Source organism: Lissotriton helveticus, chromosome 6 (genome assembly GCF_964261635.1).
Source record: "Lissotriton helveticus chromosome 6, aLisHel1.1, whole genome shotgun sequence".
NCBI lineage: Eukaryota > Metazoa > Chordata > Amphibia > Caudata > Salamandridae > Lissotriton > Lissotriton helveticus.
In genome coordinates this window covers 88733863-88755259 of record NC_136067.1, presented here as the reverse complement: position 1 = coordinate 88755259, position 21397 = coordinate 88733863, and the positions used below count along the sequence as shown (strand labels likewise).

General features: G+C 48.6%; 1 protein-coding gene across 1 annotated transcript in view; it reads left to right on the top strand.

Moving 5' to 3' along the window:
* The window catches only part of LOC144762194 (ATP-binding cassette sub-family C member 10-like), a 681473-nt gene that overhangs the window by 493028 nt on the left and 167048 nt on the right, over positions 1-21397 (top strand). The window contains 1 exon segment of the mRNA XM_078647347.1: positions 11931-12117. Within this exon segment, the coding sequence (XP_078503473.1) occupies positions 11931-12117 (187 nt within the window).

Below are 21397 nucleotides of genomic sequence, written 5' to 3'. Positions count from 1 at the left end.
GTGGAAGTGGGCCATTCAAAGGAACATCTTCCTCATGGCGGAACACCTCCTTGGCAAGGACAATCAGATGGCGGATCTGCTCAGCAGGTACAGCCACCAAATGCACGAGTGGGAGCTACATCCATCAGTACTCCGCCCATACTTTCAGCAGTGGGGTCATCCAGAGATAGACCTGTTCGCCACAAGGGAAAACGCCAAATGCCAAAGCTTTGCCGCCAGGTTTCCGCACCCACAGTCGCAGGGCAATGCGATATGGATGAATTGGTCAGGCAAATTTGCGTACGCTTTTCCCCCAGCACCTCTAATACCGCTGGTGGCACGAAAGCTAAAGCAACACTCGATGACGCTCATCCTGGTTGCTCCAACGTGGGCACGCCAACCATGGTACACCACGTTTCTAGAACTTTCCATGGTACCGCATCAAAGGCTGCACCTCACGCCCAGACTTTTGACGCAGAGCCATGGTGACATTCAGCACCCAGATCCGCAACAGCTCAACCTGGCGATCTGGCTCCTGAGGTCTTAGAGTTTGGCTACCTCAACTTGCCTCCTGACTGCATGGATATCATACGGGAGGCAAGAAAGCCCACCACCAGAGCATGCTATGCGGCAAAATGGAAGCGGTTTGTCATTTATTGCGTAGACCACAGCATTAACCCGCTTGACGCGTCTACGCACAACATCATTTGTTATCTGTTACATCTTTACAAATGCAACCTAGCATATGCTTCCATTCGAATACATTTATCCGCCATAGCGGCTTATCTCCAAAACAGGCAGCATCTCTCCCTTTTCAGAGTGCCTGCCATTAAAGCCTTTCTAGAGGGACTCAAGCGAGTCATTCCTCCCAGGACCCCACCTGCTCCTGAATGGAATCTTAATGTGGTCCTCACACGGCTGATGGGTCCACCTTTTGAGCCTCTACATTCATGCGAGATTCAGTTCTTAACATGGAAAGTGGCTTTCCTGATAGCCATTACGTCACTGCGACGTGTTAGTGAACTCCAGGCACTAACTGTACAAGAGCCATTCATACAAATTCACTCCAACCGGGTGGTGCTGCGCACTAACCCTAAATTTCTTCCAAAGGTGGTTTCGCAGTTCCATATCAATCAAACTATTGAACTGCCTGCGTTCTTCCAAAATCCTGAGACAGTGGCAGAACGAATGCTCCACACTCTTGACGTCAAAAGAGCTTTGATGTATTACATTGATAGGACCAAAGATTTTAGGAAGACGAAACAACTCTTTGTTGCCTTTTCCGCACAACACAAAGGCAACCCCATTTCCAAAGCAGGTATAGCCAGGTGGATAGTTAAGTGTATTCAGATTTGCTATCAAAAAGCTCAGCGCACTTTAACAATCCCCCCAAGAGCCCACTCCACCCGCAAGTTGGGGGCCTCCATGGCTTTCCTTGGAAATATCCCTTTAGAAGACATTTGTAGAGCAGCCACATGGTCTACCCCACACACATTTACAAAACACTACTGTGTAGATGTGCACTCCAAGCAGCAAGGAGCTGTAGGGCAGGCTGTTCTAAAAACACTTTTTCAAACTGCTGCAGCTGGCACGGGCGGCCGCTGCTAATGGAGGGACTGCTATATATTCTATGCTATAGATATGAATTCAGCAGCCCACATGCCTCAAACTGAATATGCTACTTACCAGTATGCATCTGTTCTTGGCATGTAGGGCGGCTGACATTCATATCGCCCGCCCTCCTCCCCGGCGCCTGTCGCGGCTGCAGCACTTACACTTACTCTTAGCATGGTCATCGCTCACACTGTTACACTCCATCTTTGCCACAATGGCTAAAAACAATCTGGGGATGGAGTCGATGCCCATGCGCACTGTAGTCCAGTGGAGGAGCCACCTATCTCGTGATACTTCGAAGACTCTTCCAGGACAACAATGTGCAATCATCCGGACCCAGCACTAGGCGGCGATCTATGCTATAGATATGAATGTCAGCAGCCCCACATGCCAAGAACAGATGCATACTGGTAAGTAGCATATTCATTCAGATCAAGCACTATACAGCCCGCACCGTGGAAGATCCTGAGGCATGCAATCTACGTATGTTCAAGGAGGTGCTGCGCCCTGGAAGGAAACCGCACTGGTCCTGATGTATAAGTGTGGTGAGGTGAGGTTGAATGCGCATGGCCAGGGCCTTACTAAGGAACTTGTATTCCGTCAAGAGTAAGGAAAGAGGTCTATAATTGGCCATGTCCAGAGTATCTCTACCTGGCTTAGGTATGGAAATAACCAGGGCCTGCATGGTCGATTCCGGTAAGTGTCCGTCTTCGAACGCCACTTTGTACATCTTTTCATGAACCAGTACAAGGATATCCGAAAAAGTCGATTAAAACTCCACCGGTAACCCATCCATACCTGGCGTTTTATTACGATTAAGGCACTTGATCGCAGCGCGTATTTCGTGCTGCGTAATAGGTTCTTCGAGTGTCTTTTGTGTGTCATCCGACAGGACCGGGAAGGGAAGATCACTCAAGAAGTCGGCAATCTGCCGTGAGTCCTCCAGGCCCATGGGTGCATAAAGATCCCTCAAATGGGCAAAAAAGGCCTGGTTCACCTCTACTTGTGTACAAACCAAGGTACCACTCAGGTCCCGTATTTGAGTTATGGTCGGTGAGTCTGGTTGGTCACATACCAACCGGGCCAATAGTGCACCGGACTTATCGGCTTCAGTATGTTGGCGCCGTAAATATTCCTTAAGGTCTATCGTCCTTAGTGTTTCTAAAACCTCAGCATGGTCAATGTAACCCATCTGTAAATCTCCCTTCTTCCCCGGATCAAGACTTGCCTCCCGCTCCAGAATCTTTAACCTGTCTTCCACCTCGCGTTTCTTATGGATCTCCTGCCTAGCCCCCAATTGTCCTATCGCCACTCCCCTGATCACAACTGGGGCCGTTGACTGTTATGGCCAGAGCAGGATGAAACTGTGTGGAGCTGAAGCAGGGTGTCCCTGCATAGTGGTAAGTGGTGAGAAAGGAGGGTGTGCAGTCTAGCCACCTGTATTGGGGCTGACTGGGGCGGTAGAGCAATTCAGTGGAGGTGCCACGCAAGATTGCCGTCTTGCTGAGGGAGATATTGCTCACTGGAGGGTGATGCTGGAGACAGCTGGTGCAGATCACGGCAAATATTTATGCAGACTATTGTGGCACGGAGGAGGTTTTAAACTGTATGGTTTTTTTTTTTTTTAAACCTTTATTGAATCACAAAAACATACAGACACGGGCCTACAACCGTCCTGGCCGGCCTCAAAATCAAAATGGAGCACAAATGTAACAATAGAACGGCTCAGCAGTCTCTAGAGAAAAGCCAGTGGACAAAATGACAGATATAAAAAGGTGACCGCCGAGCACAGGATAAATCAGGTTAATTTTAAAGTTTATAAATGAAAAGAAACAGTCGCCATGCAATCCGCAAAAAGCAAAGAGGGGGCCATGAACCCAACATATTATCAACAATGCCAAGAATCGCAATCGGAGGGGCAGCTAAAAATACGCTATCAGGATAAAATCACATGCAAAGCAAATAAAGGACAGGAGGCTATGAAATAATATAGGGAGGCCAAATTATCGTGTAACACAGGATGGTGACATCGTAAACTGCAGCAACGCCGGCAACAATAAATCAGGTTAGACGAACAGAATTGCCAGCAACGTTACAGGATGTGGAAGGAGAGCAAGTCAAACATAATTGAGAAATCAGATGAAATGCAACATAACGGCGTCATTCACTATGCCATGTACATGTAGAGACAATAGCCGACAATTCAGCGCATCAATAAGAACACAACAAGAGGATATAAGTCCGAGAGCAGTCCATCATGGCACAATAACCCACCCACTAAGCAGTCGATATGAACAGGATCGTGCAACAAAAAAAAAAAGACACAAAGAATCATCCACTCGAGGAACCTAAACCCCCGACTCGAGCTACAAAGGTATTAAGGAAGAATTATGAAAAAAGAAGAGGAAAGGAAAAGCGGGCCATAGAGACAAAGAGAAAACGAAAAAACACACCCCACCCCCACCCTCCACCCTGCATGCAGCGGAAGGCCACGGCCCCCCCCCCCCCCCCCCCCCCCATAGGCATGCCTGTCGCCCCAGAAAACCCGAAAAAGGGAAAAGGAAAAAGGGTATATAGAAAAAACTGGAGGAGGGCCACGCACGTACGCAGGCTCCCGGACTCCCCGGCCATGTATATATCGTCTACCCCAGACGCCACATTAAACAACAGTAATTGAATAGCATGTTAAGAAATGGGGAGAATCATCATGTAGAGCGCATAAAGGTATAAAACAGGAGCGCGCAAAACCGCTCCTCCGCCAGCCACACAAAAGTCAATCGGTAAAGAAAGTCACCTAGCCCTGGCCCGATCGTATAAGTCCCTCGAGGTTTGCCCGCCGATGAAATCCCATCCCAGACGATCTAGGAAAGCAGAATGTCCACACCTGAGAAAAGAACAACATGGTAACATAAAATGGACGCAGCCGAATAACGACCGAGCCATCTGCACTTACAGCCCTCACCCCCAGGTCCATCTCAGAACCCGTAGCCCACAGCAAGCATAAAAGGGCGAGGAAAAGGGAAGCAGTCATAGGAGTCAACAGTGGTGGAAACAATGTCTGGGTCAATAATGGCGTTACAATAGGTGAGTCCACCGTCCCCTGCCGGGAAAGGAATCCTTCAGGATAGTAGAGGTGGACAGACATCTGCTCACGAGCACCAACAAAGTCTTGGGTCTTCCGATCTGCATCGCACCCACTCCCAGGCATAGTACTCCCCTCAAGAACAGTAGAGGGGCATTCCTCCCGTATCGGAGCGCCATCCGACCAGAAGCGCCCCGGCATGGGCGTAATATCGTCAAGCATCCTCTCCAACGCCTGGGAACCAACCTGCAAAACGAGCTGTAAGTCCTCGAGAGCAGCCAGGAGATCAATGCGAGAGAACGTGGGCTGTGTTGCCCTCAGCATAGCACCACTCGGCAACTCGCAGTCCCAAGCCCAGTGTGAGTCAAGAGGCAGGGCAACGTGCTGCATCTCGTTCCAGCGGCCATCAAACAGGTCCATCTCGCGGGGAGAGTGAAGGCAGAACAAAGACGGGTACGGCTCGGACATACAGCAATCCGACACCCGGGGGGCCGCGAAACTCACATCCAGGGAGCGGTACACAGTGATGGCAGTCCCCACTCCGAATCAGCGCCAGCGGCAAAACCGGGAGGGTCCCAGAAACACCGGGCAGAACCGGAGGCAGAGCGGAGACAATGTACCCTCAGCGTCCCTCAAGCAAATGGCCGTTCCAATGAGCCCCCACCTCGAGGAAGCCGTCCGGTCGCGTCTTTTGAAAATCAAAGCGCCTGCTAGAAATCTGCCCCCTCGGTAATAACAGCGTCCGACGGACCGACTCCGCCCAGGCTCGGCCGGTCGTTGTTGACACGCTAACACCCGGCCATATTGCTCGGCCGAGGTCGCGGTTTCAGGATCGTTGAGGCCGCAAATCAGTCTTGCCGATATCTCCGGGTAGAAGGCCGGCAGAGGCCGCGGGATTGCGCGTGCGATGTCAGCGCAAATTCACCGTCACCCCGCTACCTTGCAATGTCAGGATCATGAACAGGATGTCCGTGCGGGGTGCGGAGGCTCGAGGAGCCGGGAGCCTACACGTCCAGTCCGGTCGCCATCTTGGCTCCTCCCTTAAACTGTATGTTTGACTCATGCTATAGGTACACAGTATATGCATTTGGTGACAACATGCCTTTTGTCTCTATTATAGGTTGTATGCAGCACATACTGAACAGTCAATTACACTGGTTCCGTATCATACTCTTGATTTAGTCACATGTTTTTTATGTTTTTTTCACTTATTTGCACTTAATTATTGCAGTAGCTGAACAACTGACCCTGAAGAAGGCTGTGAGACTATTTAGGTCTTTTTGGCCAAAACATGTTGGTCTAGTGATCTACACATCTGTTTCTAATGTCGGCACTTGTGTTATCAGCTTCTCACTGTTTTTAATCCTGACACCGGGTAGCTGAATAAAGTCACATATAGCTAACCCTGTAGCCAGTTCTAAACTCTCACATCACAGCACTGCATTTTTTACACACACGCCAGCCTTACATAGGGGTTTAGTACATCCTGCCTGACTCAATAAAAGCATGCCTGAGCTCATAGAGAGGGGGTTGTAGCCCACGCAAAGACTAGGTCTTTCACATGTGGAGGCACCCCTATGATGAAGCATGACACCTCTGGTGTGTGAAGGGGAACCGTCCGGATAAGGAAAACCACCTGTTCATGCATGGCAGAGCACATTCAGACAGCTAAATAACCTCCTTCTAATCTGGACCTGTTGCTCCTTTTTTTGTGTGACATTAATTTGGTGGGTAGTTGGCTCACGCAGGTCCTTAAAACTCCTCAAGCCCCCAAGTGTATTGAAATGAACGATTCTGCCATTGGTGCGTAGAAAAGGACATACATCCTTTGCTCTTGACCCCGGAGCAAGTCTTACCTTACCCACTACATTTAGCTAAGTCAAAATTGGCTCATTCATCAATCAAATTACACTTGGCTGCAATTTCCAGGTTTCGCAGAAAACAAGGCGAACTTTCTCTGTGGTCAACAGGAATTGTTAAAGAGTTTATGAAAGGCCTTTTCAAAGATTTTCCACCCTTAAAGCGCCCAGCAGTCCGATGGGAGTTAAACACAGTCCTAGCCAAGTGACTAAATTGCCTTTCGAGCCGATACACAAAGGTGACTTAAAATATGTTTCATGGAAAACGGCCAGCCAATTGGCCCTCACATCAGCTAGAAGAATCGGTTAGATTCAGGCTTTTACTGTGGCTACACCCTTTCTTCAATTTAAGCAAGACATACTATTATTGAGAACAAACCTAGTTTTATTCCTAAAGTCCCAATTTCTTTTCACTTAAATGAACCGGTAGTCGTCACTACGTACTTTGGAAATCCTTCAACCGCTGCTGAAAGAGCATTGAACCCTTTGGATGTAAAGCGATGCATCAAGTACTACATCCATAGAACAAAGACTTTCAGAAAATCGGATTAGCTCTTTGTTTCCTTTACTTCGCCATAGAAAGGCCAGGCCCTTTCAAGGAGCAGTATTGCATGTTAGACCTCCTCTGCAATTGCTTTCTGCCATAACAAAGCTGGAAAACCTCTATCTGCAAAGGTGTCTGAGCACTCCACAAGGAAGATGGCAGCTTCTACAGCCCTCTTTGCCGGGGTATAGTTTCCAGACATTTGTAGAGCGGTAACATGGTCTAACGTGCATATGTTCACCAATTACTACTGCCTAGATTTGGCATGGAAATCAGATACTGCAGTGGGTCAAGCGGTCCTGAGGCATCTGTTCTCTTAAGGTACAGTCTATTTATATCTATCACCTCTATTCTATGTTGTTTATTTGGTTTCACAAATTTATATGTTTATAGTTATTTACTTGGATTTCATGATTCATATAGATCGGTGTGTTGAAAAGTGTTCATTCTTAATCCATATGAAGTCTTCGCCTAGTTGCAAAGTTTTTAAGGAATGACACTGCTGACTACTCTATACAAGCATGTGAATCTATGAAAGATTCAGTACTGGAGAATAAACAAGTTACCTGTACACAGTGGTTCTCCAGTATTGATATCTTTCATAGATTCACATGTGGCCCTCCTTCCTCCCCGTCTAAGCTCGCTACTCTTACCACAGTCTACTTCTTAACCTTAGCACACTTGTGCGCGAAATCCAAGGTCTGGTGGCTCTGCTGGGGAGTTGAGATCTAGGCTTCGTCTCTGATTGGTCAAAGTTTGTACCTACATAAAGATGCTGATGAATGTTAACATTTTATTTTCCCGTTGGTGGTTTCTAATGTACTTCTATGGCACTACTTTTCTAACTACTGCGAGACTCCCACAATGATGATTGGGAAGATACAACCATGTGAATCTATGAAAGAGAACCACAGTGTACAGGTAAGTAACTTGTTTTTTCTTTCAAATGGGGAAATACTGTAGCATGTCTTAGTATTTCCCACACCGTGACATTTCAGCAGCCAAAATCTGGGTAAATTTCTGCGGTGGTAAATGTGCCAAAATGTGAAATCACAGCAGGAAACATGTGCGTATCTTTGATTTCTGTGCTAAATTTAGAATTCTACCCTTATGATCCAGGTTGGACTACCATGAGATTCCAACATCTCAGAAATACTGCTATTCCCAGTTTTGATAATCCTGAGTGTTGGAATATCGATAAGGAATTCTCAGCCACGTCAATAATGGGGCCACATTGTTTTACACTGAAAGTAACATGGGGATTGAGATAAACAACCATGTTCATTCAGACAGGATGTGGAGATATTAGGCCTGGATGTTCCAGCCCATGTCTTTTTGTGACAAAATAAGAAGCTTGTTAAGAATCGGGTGATAATGAGACATCTGCCAACATTCATCAGCTACACAGCAGCCCACGTTTCACATTACCTGCCTCACAGAGGTGTGGCGCAGTGGCCAGGGCGGTTGAACATGGGGCTCACGATTCGATCCTCGGCGGCAGCTCAGCCGAGCACCTTGTGAATCTCTGCACTAGTTCACTTAATCTCCCTGATGGGCCACAACGCCTTGACACCCTTAGGTGTGATTAGTTTGCCCTTTACAAATACTGGGTTACTTACTTGCTATTTGTAATGCAAGATATGACAGTATTCCTGACTGTGGAGCCACTGCCAGCTCTGCTATCAGGAGAACCCTTGTAGCAGGGTAACTACCAGTAGAAATGGCACCAGAAACCCAATTCTATCTAGGTTTGCCTCAGACTCCAGACTTTTTTTCCTGTCTGGGACTCTCAAGTACATAGACAAGAAACATCTAAAACTGTCTTCCAAGCTTTTAAAAAACAATTTTCAACTTATCTGGGTGTATTCGTTTACATTTTTAGAGGATATACACTGTTTTAGTGGGGTCTCTCTTTAAAAAATATAAAAAAAATGTATTGGTCTGCCGTAGAATCGTTGGCCATCACTGTTTTGTCATTACTGAAGCTATGTCTTCATTGAGGCAGTAAGTCACTTAGCTGGAAAATTCAGTCGACTTGACTGTGAATTAAACATTTGTTAACCCACCATAGTCTTAAAGAGAAAATAAGTGCCTCAGCACCCCTTCTAGACGTTTCCACAAATTGTGTTCTTGATTAGATGGAGAGTGCTGTCATTCTGCTAGGAGGAATGATGACAAGTATGATCTCTAAAGATGAGACATATTCTAGGGGAAGCTGACGACAATGGCAGGCATATGATCAGAGACCAGTGAGAGGTAGGAGGGAGTGAATTGCAGATAGCTGGACACAACAGTAACCTTTAGCTTTTCTCTAGCTTGCCGGAGGTATGGGCGACTCCCTCTAGCCACTTTGTCCTTGGTGATTACCACATACCTGGTAAGGACAGCAGGTGTCTGCAGCATAGGGCCACAGAATCCAGAGGAAAAAAACACAATGGCTAAAAAAACAGGTCAAGTTCTTGTTATACAGGAATCCGAATAAAGCCAAAGGAAACCAATACAAGTTTAGGAATTCAAAGAAAGTTTTCTGGTGAAAGGCAGATGAAGATGCAGCAAGCACAGGCATGTAAGGAAAAGCTAGAGAGTGCCCTCTCGACTAAAGCAGAGATCTGTGTATTTTACATGAATGAGAGAACAAGGGGGTGAATGACACACCAACACATTCTATGACTGCATTGTAAAGTAGCTAATTGATGATATGGACACCTTTTAAAGAGAGAAACAGGAAGATGCAAGAAAGGTTGAGGAGTGTGGGAAGTCCAGACACCTTGGAAAGTTCCATTCTCTAACGATGTGTCACTAGACAACCGTCTTTGAATGGTTTCAGGCACAGGGAAGAATACCTGGGATGAAATGCATATTGTTGGTGGAGCATGAGATAGCAACACAAAAAGATGATAATGAACGGTATGTTGAAAATTGTCAAACCTTCACCCCCAGTCACAGATCTGTGTTTAATCCATCGTTATTTTGCTCACCACGCCATTCCAGTTTGGACCCAGCCATATGCAAATCAGCCTTGACCCTGTTCTCTAAGGGAAGAGGTCCTCCCTCTAGGACCTGTTTCGGGGCATCACCCCTTATCAACCAAGCTAGCTTGAAACTGGCGGTGTAGCGAGCACGGGACCCACATCTGGGCATACACCTCCCACTTAATGTGAAAATGCAACACAAAATGATGCAACACAAAATGATGATGAATGGAATGTTGAACTTTGTCAAACATTCACCCCCCAGTAACAGATCTGGGTTTATTCCATTGTTATTTTGCTTGCCACGCCATTCCAGTTTGTACTCAGCCATATGCAAATCAGCCTTGGTCTTGTTCCCTATGGGAACAGTCCAGCCCAAACTGCCAGAACAGGTCCTCCCTAGACTGGAAAACAAGCATCCTGGGACCGGTTTCGGGGCATCACCCCGCATCAGCCGCGCTAGCTTGAAACCGGTGGCGTAGGGAGCACAGGACCCACATCTGGGAAGACCCTTCCCACTTAGGGTGGAAAAACAACACAAAAAGATGATGGACGGAATGTTGAACATCGTGAAACATTCACTCACAGTCACAGATCTGGGTTTAATACATCGTTATTTTGCTCGCCGCACCATTCCAGTTTGGCCTCAATCTTATGCAAATCAGCCTTGTCCCTGTTTCCAATGGGAACAGTCTAGCCCGAACTGCCAGGCCAGATCCTCCTTGGACCTGAAAACAAGCATCCTGGGACCGGTTTTTAAGCTAGTGAATGATGATGGATTCAACCTAGATCTGTGACTGGGGGTGAGTGTCTGAAAAGTTTCAGCGCTCCGTCCATCATCTCTTTGTGTTTGCTTTGTTTGCCCTAAGTTGGCAGGGTATGCCCAGACGTGGGTCCCTTGCTCACTTTGCCACTGGATTCAAGCTAACCTGGCTGAAGAGGGGTGTTACTGAGAAACCTGTCTCAGGATGCTTGTTTCCGGTCCATGGAAGACCTGGCATGGCAGTTCTCGCTGGCCTCTTCCCATGAGGAACAGGATCAAGACTGATTTGCATATGGTTTGGTCTGAACTGGGGTGGCGAAGTGAGCTAAAGAACGATGATGGATTCACCTAGATCTGTGACTGGGGGAGAGTGTCTGAAAAGTTTCAGCTCTCCGTCTATCATCTCCTTGTGTTTGGAGCATGAGTTTGCGCCACCCACGTTTAGTTCCTGCTCCAGATGAAAGAGGTGCTCCTTCCTTACTGCATGCACAGTCCACATTTTTTTACTTTTAGCAAGTTGTCAGAGCTCCAGCAGGGAATTTTGGTGCCCGAGTGCATTCCCAGGGTGTTCATGCACCAAAGGCAAAGTATGCCATGGCACGTATTTAAAAGACCTTTAATGGACTTAATGCATATTTTACTATCAAGACCCTCAAAACCACCACCTCCCGTCCCCCAGATAGGCTTGTTCATTGGTATACAATCTTCAAAAATATGCTGCTGAGATTTAAATCTAGAGTATTTCATATGTGTTTCTGGTAGAAGGCATTTGTTGTACTGCTCCTTTCAATATGTTTGGTATAATGTATATTTATATTACCCATTAAGTTATATTTGTTTAACACAAATTATCACCTACCGCCTCCTAAACCATGTGTCCATCCTTTCTGAATTATACTCCATGTTTTCTAGACATGCAGCACATGAAACAGAGACCAATAATATTAATATCATATGTCAATTCAAAAACAGCTTTGTGTATTTGTTTTAATGTACTCTATAGGACAATCATCTGACAGTAATGCACCACATACAAGGAGCAGTACCTATCTTCTGCAGTCACTTCTCAGTAATGAATTAGGAGTGTCATATTGTTTACCTCTTTCTGACTCACCAGACACTCCACCTCCATCACTCCTGCACAGCCGTTCATCTCCGAGGATCTCAAGTTCTATCTCACCGTTTATGGATGCATAGCGGCAGCCAACTCCTTTCTAACACTTATCCGCGCCTTCATATACGCTTATGGCACAGTCCGTGCTTCGTTAATCATCCATGAGAGGATGCTTCAAAGGGTCCTGAAGGTAACTGACTGTAGTGTCTGTATAATTTCATGCTGTTTACCATAATCTTTTTTATTTTTAAAGCTCTTTTTATTGAAAAATAGGCATGTAGACAGGCAATACACAGCAATATCCAGGTTAACAGCAATACTCATCACAATTACTTTTGCGACTTTCAAAGCCAAGAGCGTTGAGCCTCAATGAGAACTGACCACTGATGTGGAAAAACTAAGGCACTGAGAAGGGAGTCCCTGATATTACAATTGGCTTGCAGAATCAAGAGGATTGGTAAGGAATCTGTGGTTAGATATGGCATTTCCGAAGGTAAGTCACTTGTTCAACTGATAGAAACTTTTAGGCGCATATTCCTTATCTTAGAACACATATACAAACAATGCCTTAATTGAAGGTGGGTCTGCAAAGCCAATTCTGAATCAAAAAGTTTATTTCTGCAGAGCCTTCCCCTTCTTAGCACATGTGTACACCACATAGAGTTGGTCGTCCACCCAGAAGTCTTTTGTAAGGCGAGATAGAATGACAACTCTCTTTTGGATCCAGCTTGTGGAGTCTCTCCACTTCTTTAGAGGGATGAAGCAGAACAAAGAAGGTAGGCAGGGGGATGTTTTGGCCTACATGGAAGGGTGTCACAACCTTTGGAATGAAGAAAGCATGTGTCCAGAGGACCAACTTGTTTGAGTAGAAGGTGGTGTATGGAGGGTGTGCTGAGAATGCCTGTAATCCGCAGACGCTCCTGGCTGATGTTATTGCCACTAGGAAGACAGTTATGATGGTCAAGAGACTAAGACGGCAATTGTACAGAGGTTAGGAAAGGGAGAGTGGTCTGCCCTTGACCCAATAGGGGTTCATCAGCCACCACTGAAGAACATTTGCAGTTCCCTTCGAGATCTGGACCATGTCAGTGAGATTACAATGATGGTTTGTCCACTGAGACTTCAGGTCCCACTGCAGAGCTTGCATATGCCAATGGGCATGATCCTAAAGCAGGATACAGGGGGAAACAGCGTTTACAACGCAGACAGAACTACGCGGTGCCATTACAATGCTGGCACTACAATGAATGGGTCCTTACCATGCGTTCCATTACAACCCAAGTAGTTACAATGACTTTCTTCAGGGAATGCATTGTTGGATTTTAAATCCAACACCTTCCAAAATTCAGCGCTACCCTAAGGCAAGTCGTTGTAACGACTTGCGTTGTAATGGAACGCGTGGTAACGGCGCGTTTGTTGTATTGCCCACGCTGTAAAGGCATGCGTTGGAAAAGCATACATGAATATGCCATACATCCGATGCAGGAGGTCATGAGGCCCAACAACCTTAGTGTTTATCACCAAAATACAGGATAGAGATTGAAACATCTGTATCATAGTCTGAATATACTGGACTCACTGCTTGGGAGGATAAACCAGAAACTGCACAGTGTCCAGAACAGCTCCGATGAAAGGAAGCGTCTGAGAGGGAGTCGAGTGTGACTTCGGCACATTGATAGTGAGCCCCAGTGAGTGCAGAAGGTTTGCTGTAGTCTGAAGGTGGGAGTCCACTGCCTGGGGCGAGCCTGACTTCAACAGCCAATCGTCGAGGTAGGGAAAGACTGGAACCCCCAACCTCCGCAGATGAGTGCAACTACTGCCATCACTTTTGTGACCTCCCAAGGGGTGTTGGTAAGACCGAAGGGGAGCACAGCAAAACTGAAAGTACTCTTGGCCTATGACTCCCAGGTAATGTCTGCGGGCATGCATGACGGGAATGTGGAAATATGTATCCTGTGAATCTAATTTTATCATCCAGTCTCCCGGGTCCAGGGCAGACAGAACTTGCATGAGCGTCTTAAATTTCTCAATTTCAGGATGAATTTGAGAGGTGAGAGGTCTAGAATAAGACAAATGCCTCTGTCCTTCTTAGGCACCAGAAAGTAGCGATAATAGCAACCACGGCCTTCTTCTGATGCTTGCATCCTTTCAATGGTTCTCTAGGCCAAGAGAGACAATTCTTTCTGACTGGTCAAGGACAGGTGATCTTCTGTCAGCCGGTCATAAGTGGGTGGCTTGGATGGATGAGGAAGTCACAAAGGAGACAGAGTTACACCTTTGGACTGTTTGCAAAACCCAACGGTCTGATTTTATTTACCACTGTGGTATAGGTGATGGCGTATCCTACCTCCCACTGGATGCCCATTATGGTCGTAGGGCAAACTAAAGGGTTTTGGAGGCTGTGGCTGCCATGGGGTGGTGGACCAACCCAACCTTTGGCTGCCTGTCCCACGTGGTTTATGGAACTCACATCCTTGGTCACGAAAAGTATGGGAAGCCTGTTGACTGTGGTGGCTGGAAGGGTATGAACGTGGTTGGAGCCCCCTTGAGTGGCCATAAAAGGTGTTGAAGGGGGGCTGTGGGTAACGTAGGGCCATAGGCAAGCCCAAGGACGTGGCTGTAGCTCTGCTGTTTTTAAAGCGCACCATCGCTGAGTTTGCGTTCTCTCCTAAAAGGCGAGAGCCATCATCGGGCATGTCCATAAGTGAGGCTTGGGCATAGGGCCACTGACGATTAAATTGCTCTATCCAGCGACACAGTTGTGTCAAGTCCACATCGTACGGTGCACTTTGTTGCGTTTGCAATAGCTTGGGAGAATATGGCTCAGGCCTCCTTCGAAACCATGGGTAGCACTTGTGCAACCGAATCCCAGATTGTATAGGAATATAGGCTTGAAAGTCACTCTTTGTTCACCGACCGCAGTACAAGGCTGGCGGAAAAAAACATTCTCTTTCCAAATGTATCCAGCCTTTTGGATTTCTTTTCCAGTGGAGTGGCAGAGAACATGCTGGCGTTGATCCTAGAATTGGAGACTTGGACCACCAAGCTGTCCAGGCTGGGTTGTTGGGTATGGAAACTGAGATCCCCAGTAGCAGGGCGAGGGTGGCGGGCAATTTTCCTATGCATAGGAGCCCTTGTGCAGGGCTTGGACCAGGCCCTGAGTGGGAGTTCAGTAAGGGCTTCATTAAAAGACTTCGGAGGGGGTGTTTCCCGGCTGGTGCACCTGTATCAAGACCTGTGACTGCCTCTAAAGACAGCTGAAGATTCAAGACCGCAGCCACTCTATGCACCAACATAGCGAAATAGGCTCCCTCCTCCATAGCCACAGACACGGTAGGAGGAGAGACCAAGCCAGTCTCAGGTGAAGTGTCCAGCCCACTGGCCTCCACCAGTTGGTCATATCAGCTGTCCTCCTCATCTAAGGTATGCGGGTAATCATAAGGGTTCTCAGACCCCTCCTATTTCTCTCCCACTTCAAGCCCATCGCAAGAAAAAGGCACTGGCTGTGTTCCGGAGAGCATGGTCCCAGTCGGCACCGGAACCTATGTCGGGCGACACCCATTCAGCTCCTCTGTAGGAGTAAGGAATGAAGATGGGGATGGTGCCGTCGTGGGTCATCGGCACTGCAGCGGGTGCCGACGATGGTCTCTGTCTCGCTGGCCGCTCCAGTCTGGATTCAGCAAGGGATCCATGGGACCCAGCAGGTGCAGGAGGTGAACCTGCTGGCGAGGATCCAGTGGGGGCCTTTCCTGAACCCACAGGGTGTGAAGGCGCTTCAGAGAGGCAGGCCACCTAAATATGAAGTGCATTGCCTCATAAAACTCTTTGCATTGGGTGGGTGTTGCTTCAGCTCTCGATAAATCAGGGAAGCGCAGAGAAGACCCTGACTCTGGCACTGCTGATGCTCCCATGCCTCGTTGGAAGACTTCTACAGTCAAAGTGAAATCGAAGACCTCTTTGACTTCTTGGATTTTTTATGTTTGTGGGACTTACCTGACGACTTGGAGTGTGACAACGACCGCCGGGTACGGCTCTTCGAAGGATCCCAGGACATTCTGCTTGACCGAGATCTTGAGCATTGCAGAGTCATCCGACGTCAGACGGCAAGGAGCTTAAGGGATTGCTCCCTCAGCGCCTTAGGGTGCATGACGCAGCTGTCCTCAGAGGCCTTGGAGTAGTGGTCACGCTTCAAGCACCACAAACAAACCAGATAGGGGTCTGTCACATACATCTGCCTGTGACAGTCTCCGCATGGCTTGAAACCAGCTGGTTTCATGGATGACATCCTGTGAGAAAGTGCCATCTTTCTTGTATGGTATGCCCCCACTTTTTGCTGAATTGCTGATGTGCTTTGACTGAGTGTGCCCTGGGCTACTGCCAATCAGGTGCCCAGGGCCTGTGTTCCTTCTCTAAAACTGTATTGAAGCTAAAACCCAATTGGCATCTCTGGCCACATGTCAGCCCCTGGTAAATGGTACCCTAGGTACCCGGGGCATTGTGACCAGAGAAGACCCCTAAGGGGCTGCGGCACTTATTGTGCCACCCTTAGAGGCCCTGCACCCTGACACCCACACACTGCCTTTGCAGACTGAGTGTCCTGGTGCAGAACTAAACAAAGAGTCAACATGGCACACATCCCTGTGTGCCATGCCCACAAACCCACTGCCCTGGCATACATCAGTCACCCCTCTAGCTGGGTGCCCTATGCCAGTGGTGTGATCACAGGTGCATGAGCCCTGTGCCCCTACAGTACCCAGGGCCATTCCTGAGTACTGTAAGTGCAGTGATGCCATTAAGAGTATATGGTGCTGGGAGGTTGTCATTACGAACTCCGCAGCACCATATGGGCTACACTGAAGACTGACAAGTTTGATATCAAACTTCTCAGCACATTAAACCCACACTGATGCTAGTGAGGGATTTAATGTAAAATGCACTACAGAGGGCATATTAGAGATGCCCCCTGAAACCTAACCTACAATCCACATCTTGTCTCAGAGGCTGCCTAGGCTGCCACACAGCAGACATGTTGCTGGACCACTGGGTGGAGAGCCCCCGCTCTCCTGGGCCTGCAACAATGCACATCCTGGGCTAGGTGCTAGGTCTCCCCCAGGATGAACAGGGGAAAGCTTCAAAGACATGCCACCTTTGTGAGCTTCTCCAGACCACTTGCTGTACTCAGCAACTGGCCCTCACAAGTTCTGACCCCCACTCTGGCGGGAAGACTGGCGGGAAACCCTACGTGAGGAAAGGGGGTGTGCCAGCCTGTGCCAACTCCACCCCACAGGTGGGAGAGGCAAGGTGAAGCACAGCTCCAGGCCCCTGCCATCTTGAGGATGGGGAGCCCTGCCCAAATCACACCTAGGCTGCTGCCACCCTCCCACCCGAGAGGAGCAGGATAGGGGGTGTACTCACCCCAGGACAGGGACCCATTGATGCCTGCCCTCACCCTACCTGTAACGCCCCTAAATTCAGTATTTAGGGGCACCCTGAACCTTCCTTCCTCAGATCCCGATTTCAAAACAAGAAAGAAGATCAAGAAGAAGAAAACCTGCTGTGCAGCTGCTAACAAGAGGACGACACCAACAGACTTGGCCCCAGCCCTACAGGCCGGTTGATCCTTGAACCTGCTCCTGCTATATCCCGGCGTCTCCTGCGGACGGCAACCTCGAGAAACCCGGAGGACCTGCCCGCATTGACCCTATTAGAGACTGGGACTCCCATGAGCAGTGGTTCTGCTTAAACAACAATACCCCTGGTGCCAGCAAGGAACCGCGAATCCAGCCCACTCTGCACCCACGTGTGCCTGAGTGGACAAAGACCCTGAGGACGTCCCCCGGCGATTCTGACCTGAAATCCAGTGCCCAAGGACCCTCCTCGACGATCCAGACGACGCCTGCAGCCTCAGAACCAGGGACCCCCCTCCCCAGCCGCGACTAGCAGAGGGTACGATTTCCCAACGCCAAAAGGCAACCCTGCACCCGGTGCCCCTTGTGCCCAACTCCGGGATGCCTACCTACCCTCCAAGATCCCAACTTACCCCTCGAAGTGTTGGTCGCTCCAGAAGATCCTCCGTCCTGGAGCCTGCAGCCTTTGTTCCCTTTTCAAGATCTCCATTGAATAGCTAAAGCACCCTGCACCCACCCGCACGAGTGCCCCTGGCAGTGCAACCGTTGTCCTATCCTACTTCCCCATTTGCCCTGAGCAAGTGACCAGGAGCCCAGCTCCCACAGCCGTTTGGCCTGCTAGCCAGCAGCCACCAACCAAAGGCCCCCTGCCTCTCATTGGATAACAATGGGCCTAACTACCTCTGCACCCGGCTGCCCCTGTGCCGCTGAGGGTCTACCAACTGTACCTACCTGACCCTGGGAGACCCCTGAGTCTATGCCCAGAACCTTAACTCTGCCAGTCGAGTACTTACCTAAAAGCCTATAACTCCCTTTTCTTCCATAGACTACCATTGAATGGTTTCACTTGGAAATTCTTCTAAGTGTGGAGTTTTGGAACTTTAAAATATTCATCTAAAACCACCCGAACTACGAATTCCGATTTACTCACCTGTTATCAGGAGAGACCTCAGTGCTGCATCTTTCAGCACAGTAACTTGAATTCCCTCCATAGGGTATCATTGCCTGCTTTTTGCTGAAAAAGTTTCAGTGTTGTTTTTTGAAACGTATAAATATTCTCTAAAAATCGTGCCAACGATAAAAACGTAATTACTTACCTGTTTTAGATAAAGGCCACAGTGCTAAACCTAGGAGTCCAGCACTGGATTACAAAAGTAACATGAACATACTTTACCTGCAAATTGGATTTCCTTCCATTGGATAACTTTGGCAATTTCAACTGAAAAAGCTTCTAAGTTTCAACTTTTAAAATGCAATAATATTCCTTAAAAATCACTACTATAACCAAAACGCTTTTTCTTAACCCCTTCCATGCTCATGACGGAATGGTTCCATCATGAGCATCGGTGCTCCTGTGCTGATGACGGAACCGTCATGAGGCCAGGGGCACGAAATACCTCTGCTGCAGACAGCAGAGGGATTTCCTTTTCACCCCTCTGACCTTGGGAGCTGGGGAAGAGCTTCCCCAGCTCCCGCAGCCCCCTCCCTGGTTTCTGTTCAATGACGACCAGCGCGCAAGTCGCGATGTCGTCATTGAACACAAACCGTAACTAAAATGAGCCTTTAGGCTCATTTCAGTTTCACTTTCTGCATGCTCAGTGGGCTATCTCAGCCCCCTGAGCACGTAGAAAGACGGGAAAGGTATCTTTCCAATGGTACCCCTCCCGAGTGGATCCCTGCTTGGGGATCGCCCCAGGAGGGCGATCCCCAAGCAGGGTCCACCCACTAGACAACAGGGAGGGGGGAGCAAGGGCCTTCACTCCCCCCCATGAATACATTTATAGTATTTAGTCTTGGGCAATAGCCCCCCAATCTGCCCCCCTGGGGGGGGGGCAGAAAGCCCACTATACACCAGGGAATTTTTTTGGTGGCACTTTTTTTAGGGTGGGGGCTGCCCGAAATCGGCACGCCAATGCCCCCACCCCCCCCCGGCACCATTACAGCCTTTCTGCCCCCCCTGGGGGGCAAATGGGAGCAATAGCCCCCAATTTGCCCCCCGGGGGGAGGCAGAGAGCCCACTATGCACCAAGGATTTTATTTTGTGCACTTTTTTTTAGGGTGGGGGCTGCCCCAAACTGGCACGCCAATGCCCCCACCCCCCACCACCATTACAGACTTTCTGCCCCCCCCCCGGGGGACAGATGGGGGCAGTAGCCCCCAATTTACCCCCCCCCCCCGGGTGGGCAGAAAGTCCACTATGCACCAGGGAATTTTTTGAGTGCACTTTTTTTTAGGGTCGGGGCTGCCCGAAACGAGTAAAATAATACCTCATTTGTGTGGGTGGCCCAAAGGCCTGTGACTAAGGTGAGGTGCTTAATTTGTCAATCCCAAACACTACAATTTTTAAAAATTCATTTTTAGCCTGTTCTGCTTTGGGGCACCCACACAAGTGAGGTATCATATTACTCGGGAGAACAAGGGGAACACTGGGCTGTAGAACATTTGTGCCGGCACGGAGATCCCACGCAAAAATGTATGAAAAAGTGTTTTTTTAACCTAATTTTAAGGTTTGCAGGGAATTCTGCGTAGGCAAACCTTGGGAGACCCATGCATGCCATACCTCGCTGGACTCCCCCGGGTGTCTAGTTTCCAGAAATGTGTGGGTTAGGTAGGTTTCCCTACATGGCTGCCGAGCCCGGGCCAAAAACTCATGGGAACCCCCTTACAAAACCAGGTTGGTTAGTGATAGGTTATTTTGATGTCGCCTCCTTAGGTTTGGGGCCCTTGCCTGTCGCGGGTCCTTGAGCCACCCACGCAAGTGAGGTACCATTTTTATCGGGAGACCTGGGGGGACACTGGGTGGGAGGAAATTTGTGTGAGCCCAGTGGTGCCACGCATTCCCACACATAAAGGTGGATTCCGGGTTGGTGGCAGCATCCCGGCGCCATTAGAAAGAGAGACAGCGCACAGGGCATATCTTGAGAACTTTGCTCGTAATTTTAAACTTTGCTTTTAACTATTGACCTATGCTCATTTGCACTAATGTTATGCCTTACTGACTAACTGTGATTAAAACGGTTTTCATTTTGTCAGATTCTCTTTCAGGCTGAAGGTGTTTTTCAATTACATCGTCTAAGGCACGCCGCGCAGCTGATTACTAGCGCCACCTTTACTTACCTTCAGATAGCAGCCCCTCTGCCCCGGTCCACCGCGGCTCCCCTGCCGATTGTGTGGAGGGCGGCTCATCTACCGCGGCTCCTGGTGCCGGTCTGGTGGTGAGAGCGGGCGCCATATTGGGAGGAGTCCGAGAGCACTGGGACCTGAGGCAGCGGTCCAGTTGCTCAAGGCTCCTTCACATAAAACGTGATGTGCTGGTGGGAGCGCAGCGGGCGCGACGGAGGCGCGCCGGAGTCGCGCTAGAGTCAAGCTCGTCTGCGCTCGTCCGCGAGCGTCCGGAGCTAGGGGCGAAGGATAGTGCCTGCTCCTACACATACACATCCGCTGATTTACTAGCGCTGAGACCAACTACTACGATGTGTCCACCCGTCCCTCACAACACGGCTAAACGAATCGCTCACTTGGGTATAAGCATTCCCGCTACTTCTATAGCTGACCCTGTCCCTAAGTATGCGATGCTGACTACCACACCTAGTACTACCTGTTCGTTTAGGTGCATATATTTAAACACCCGCTCCATGATTAAACATCAGGCGGACATTTTTCTGTTATTAATGGACATACAACCGGATATGTTGCTATTGACTGAGACTTGGCTCACCCCAGATTCCCTACCGGACATTTTAGCTGCTCTACCAGCAGACTATTACATACTGTCAGCAATACGTCCGGGAGGGAAAACTGGGGGAGGAGTGGCCATTATTGTTCATAAGAAACATCAACTCA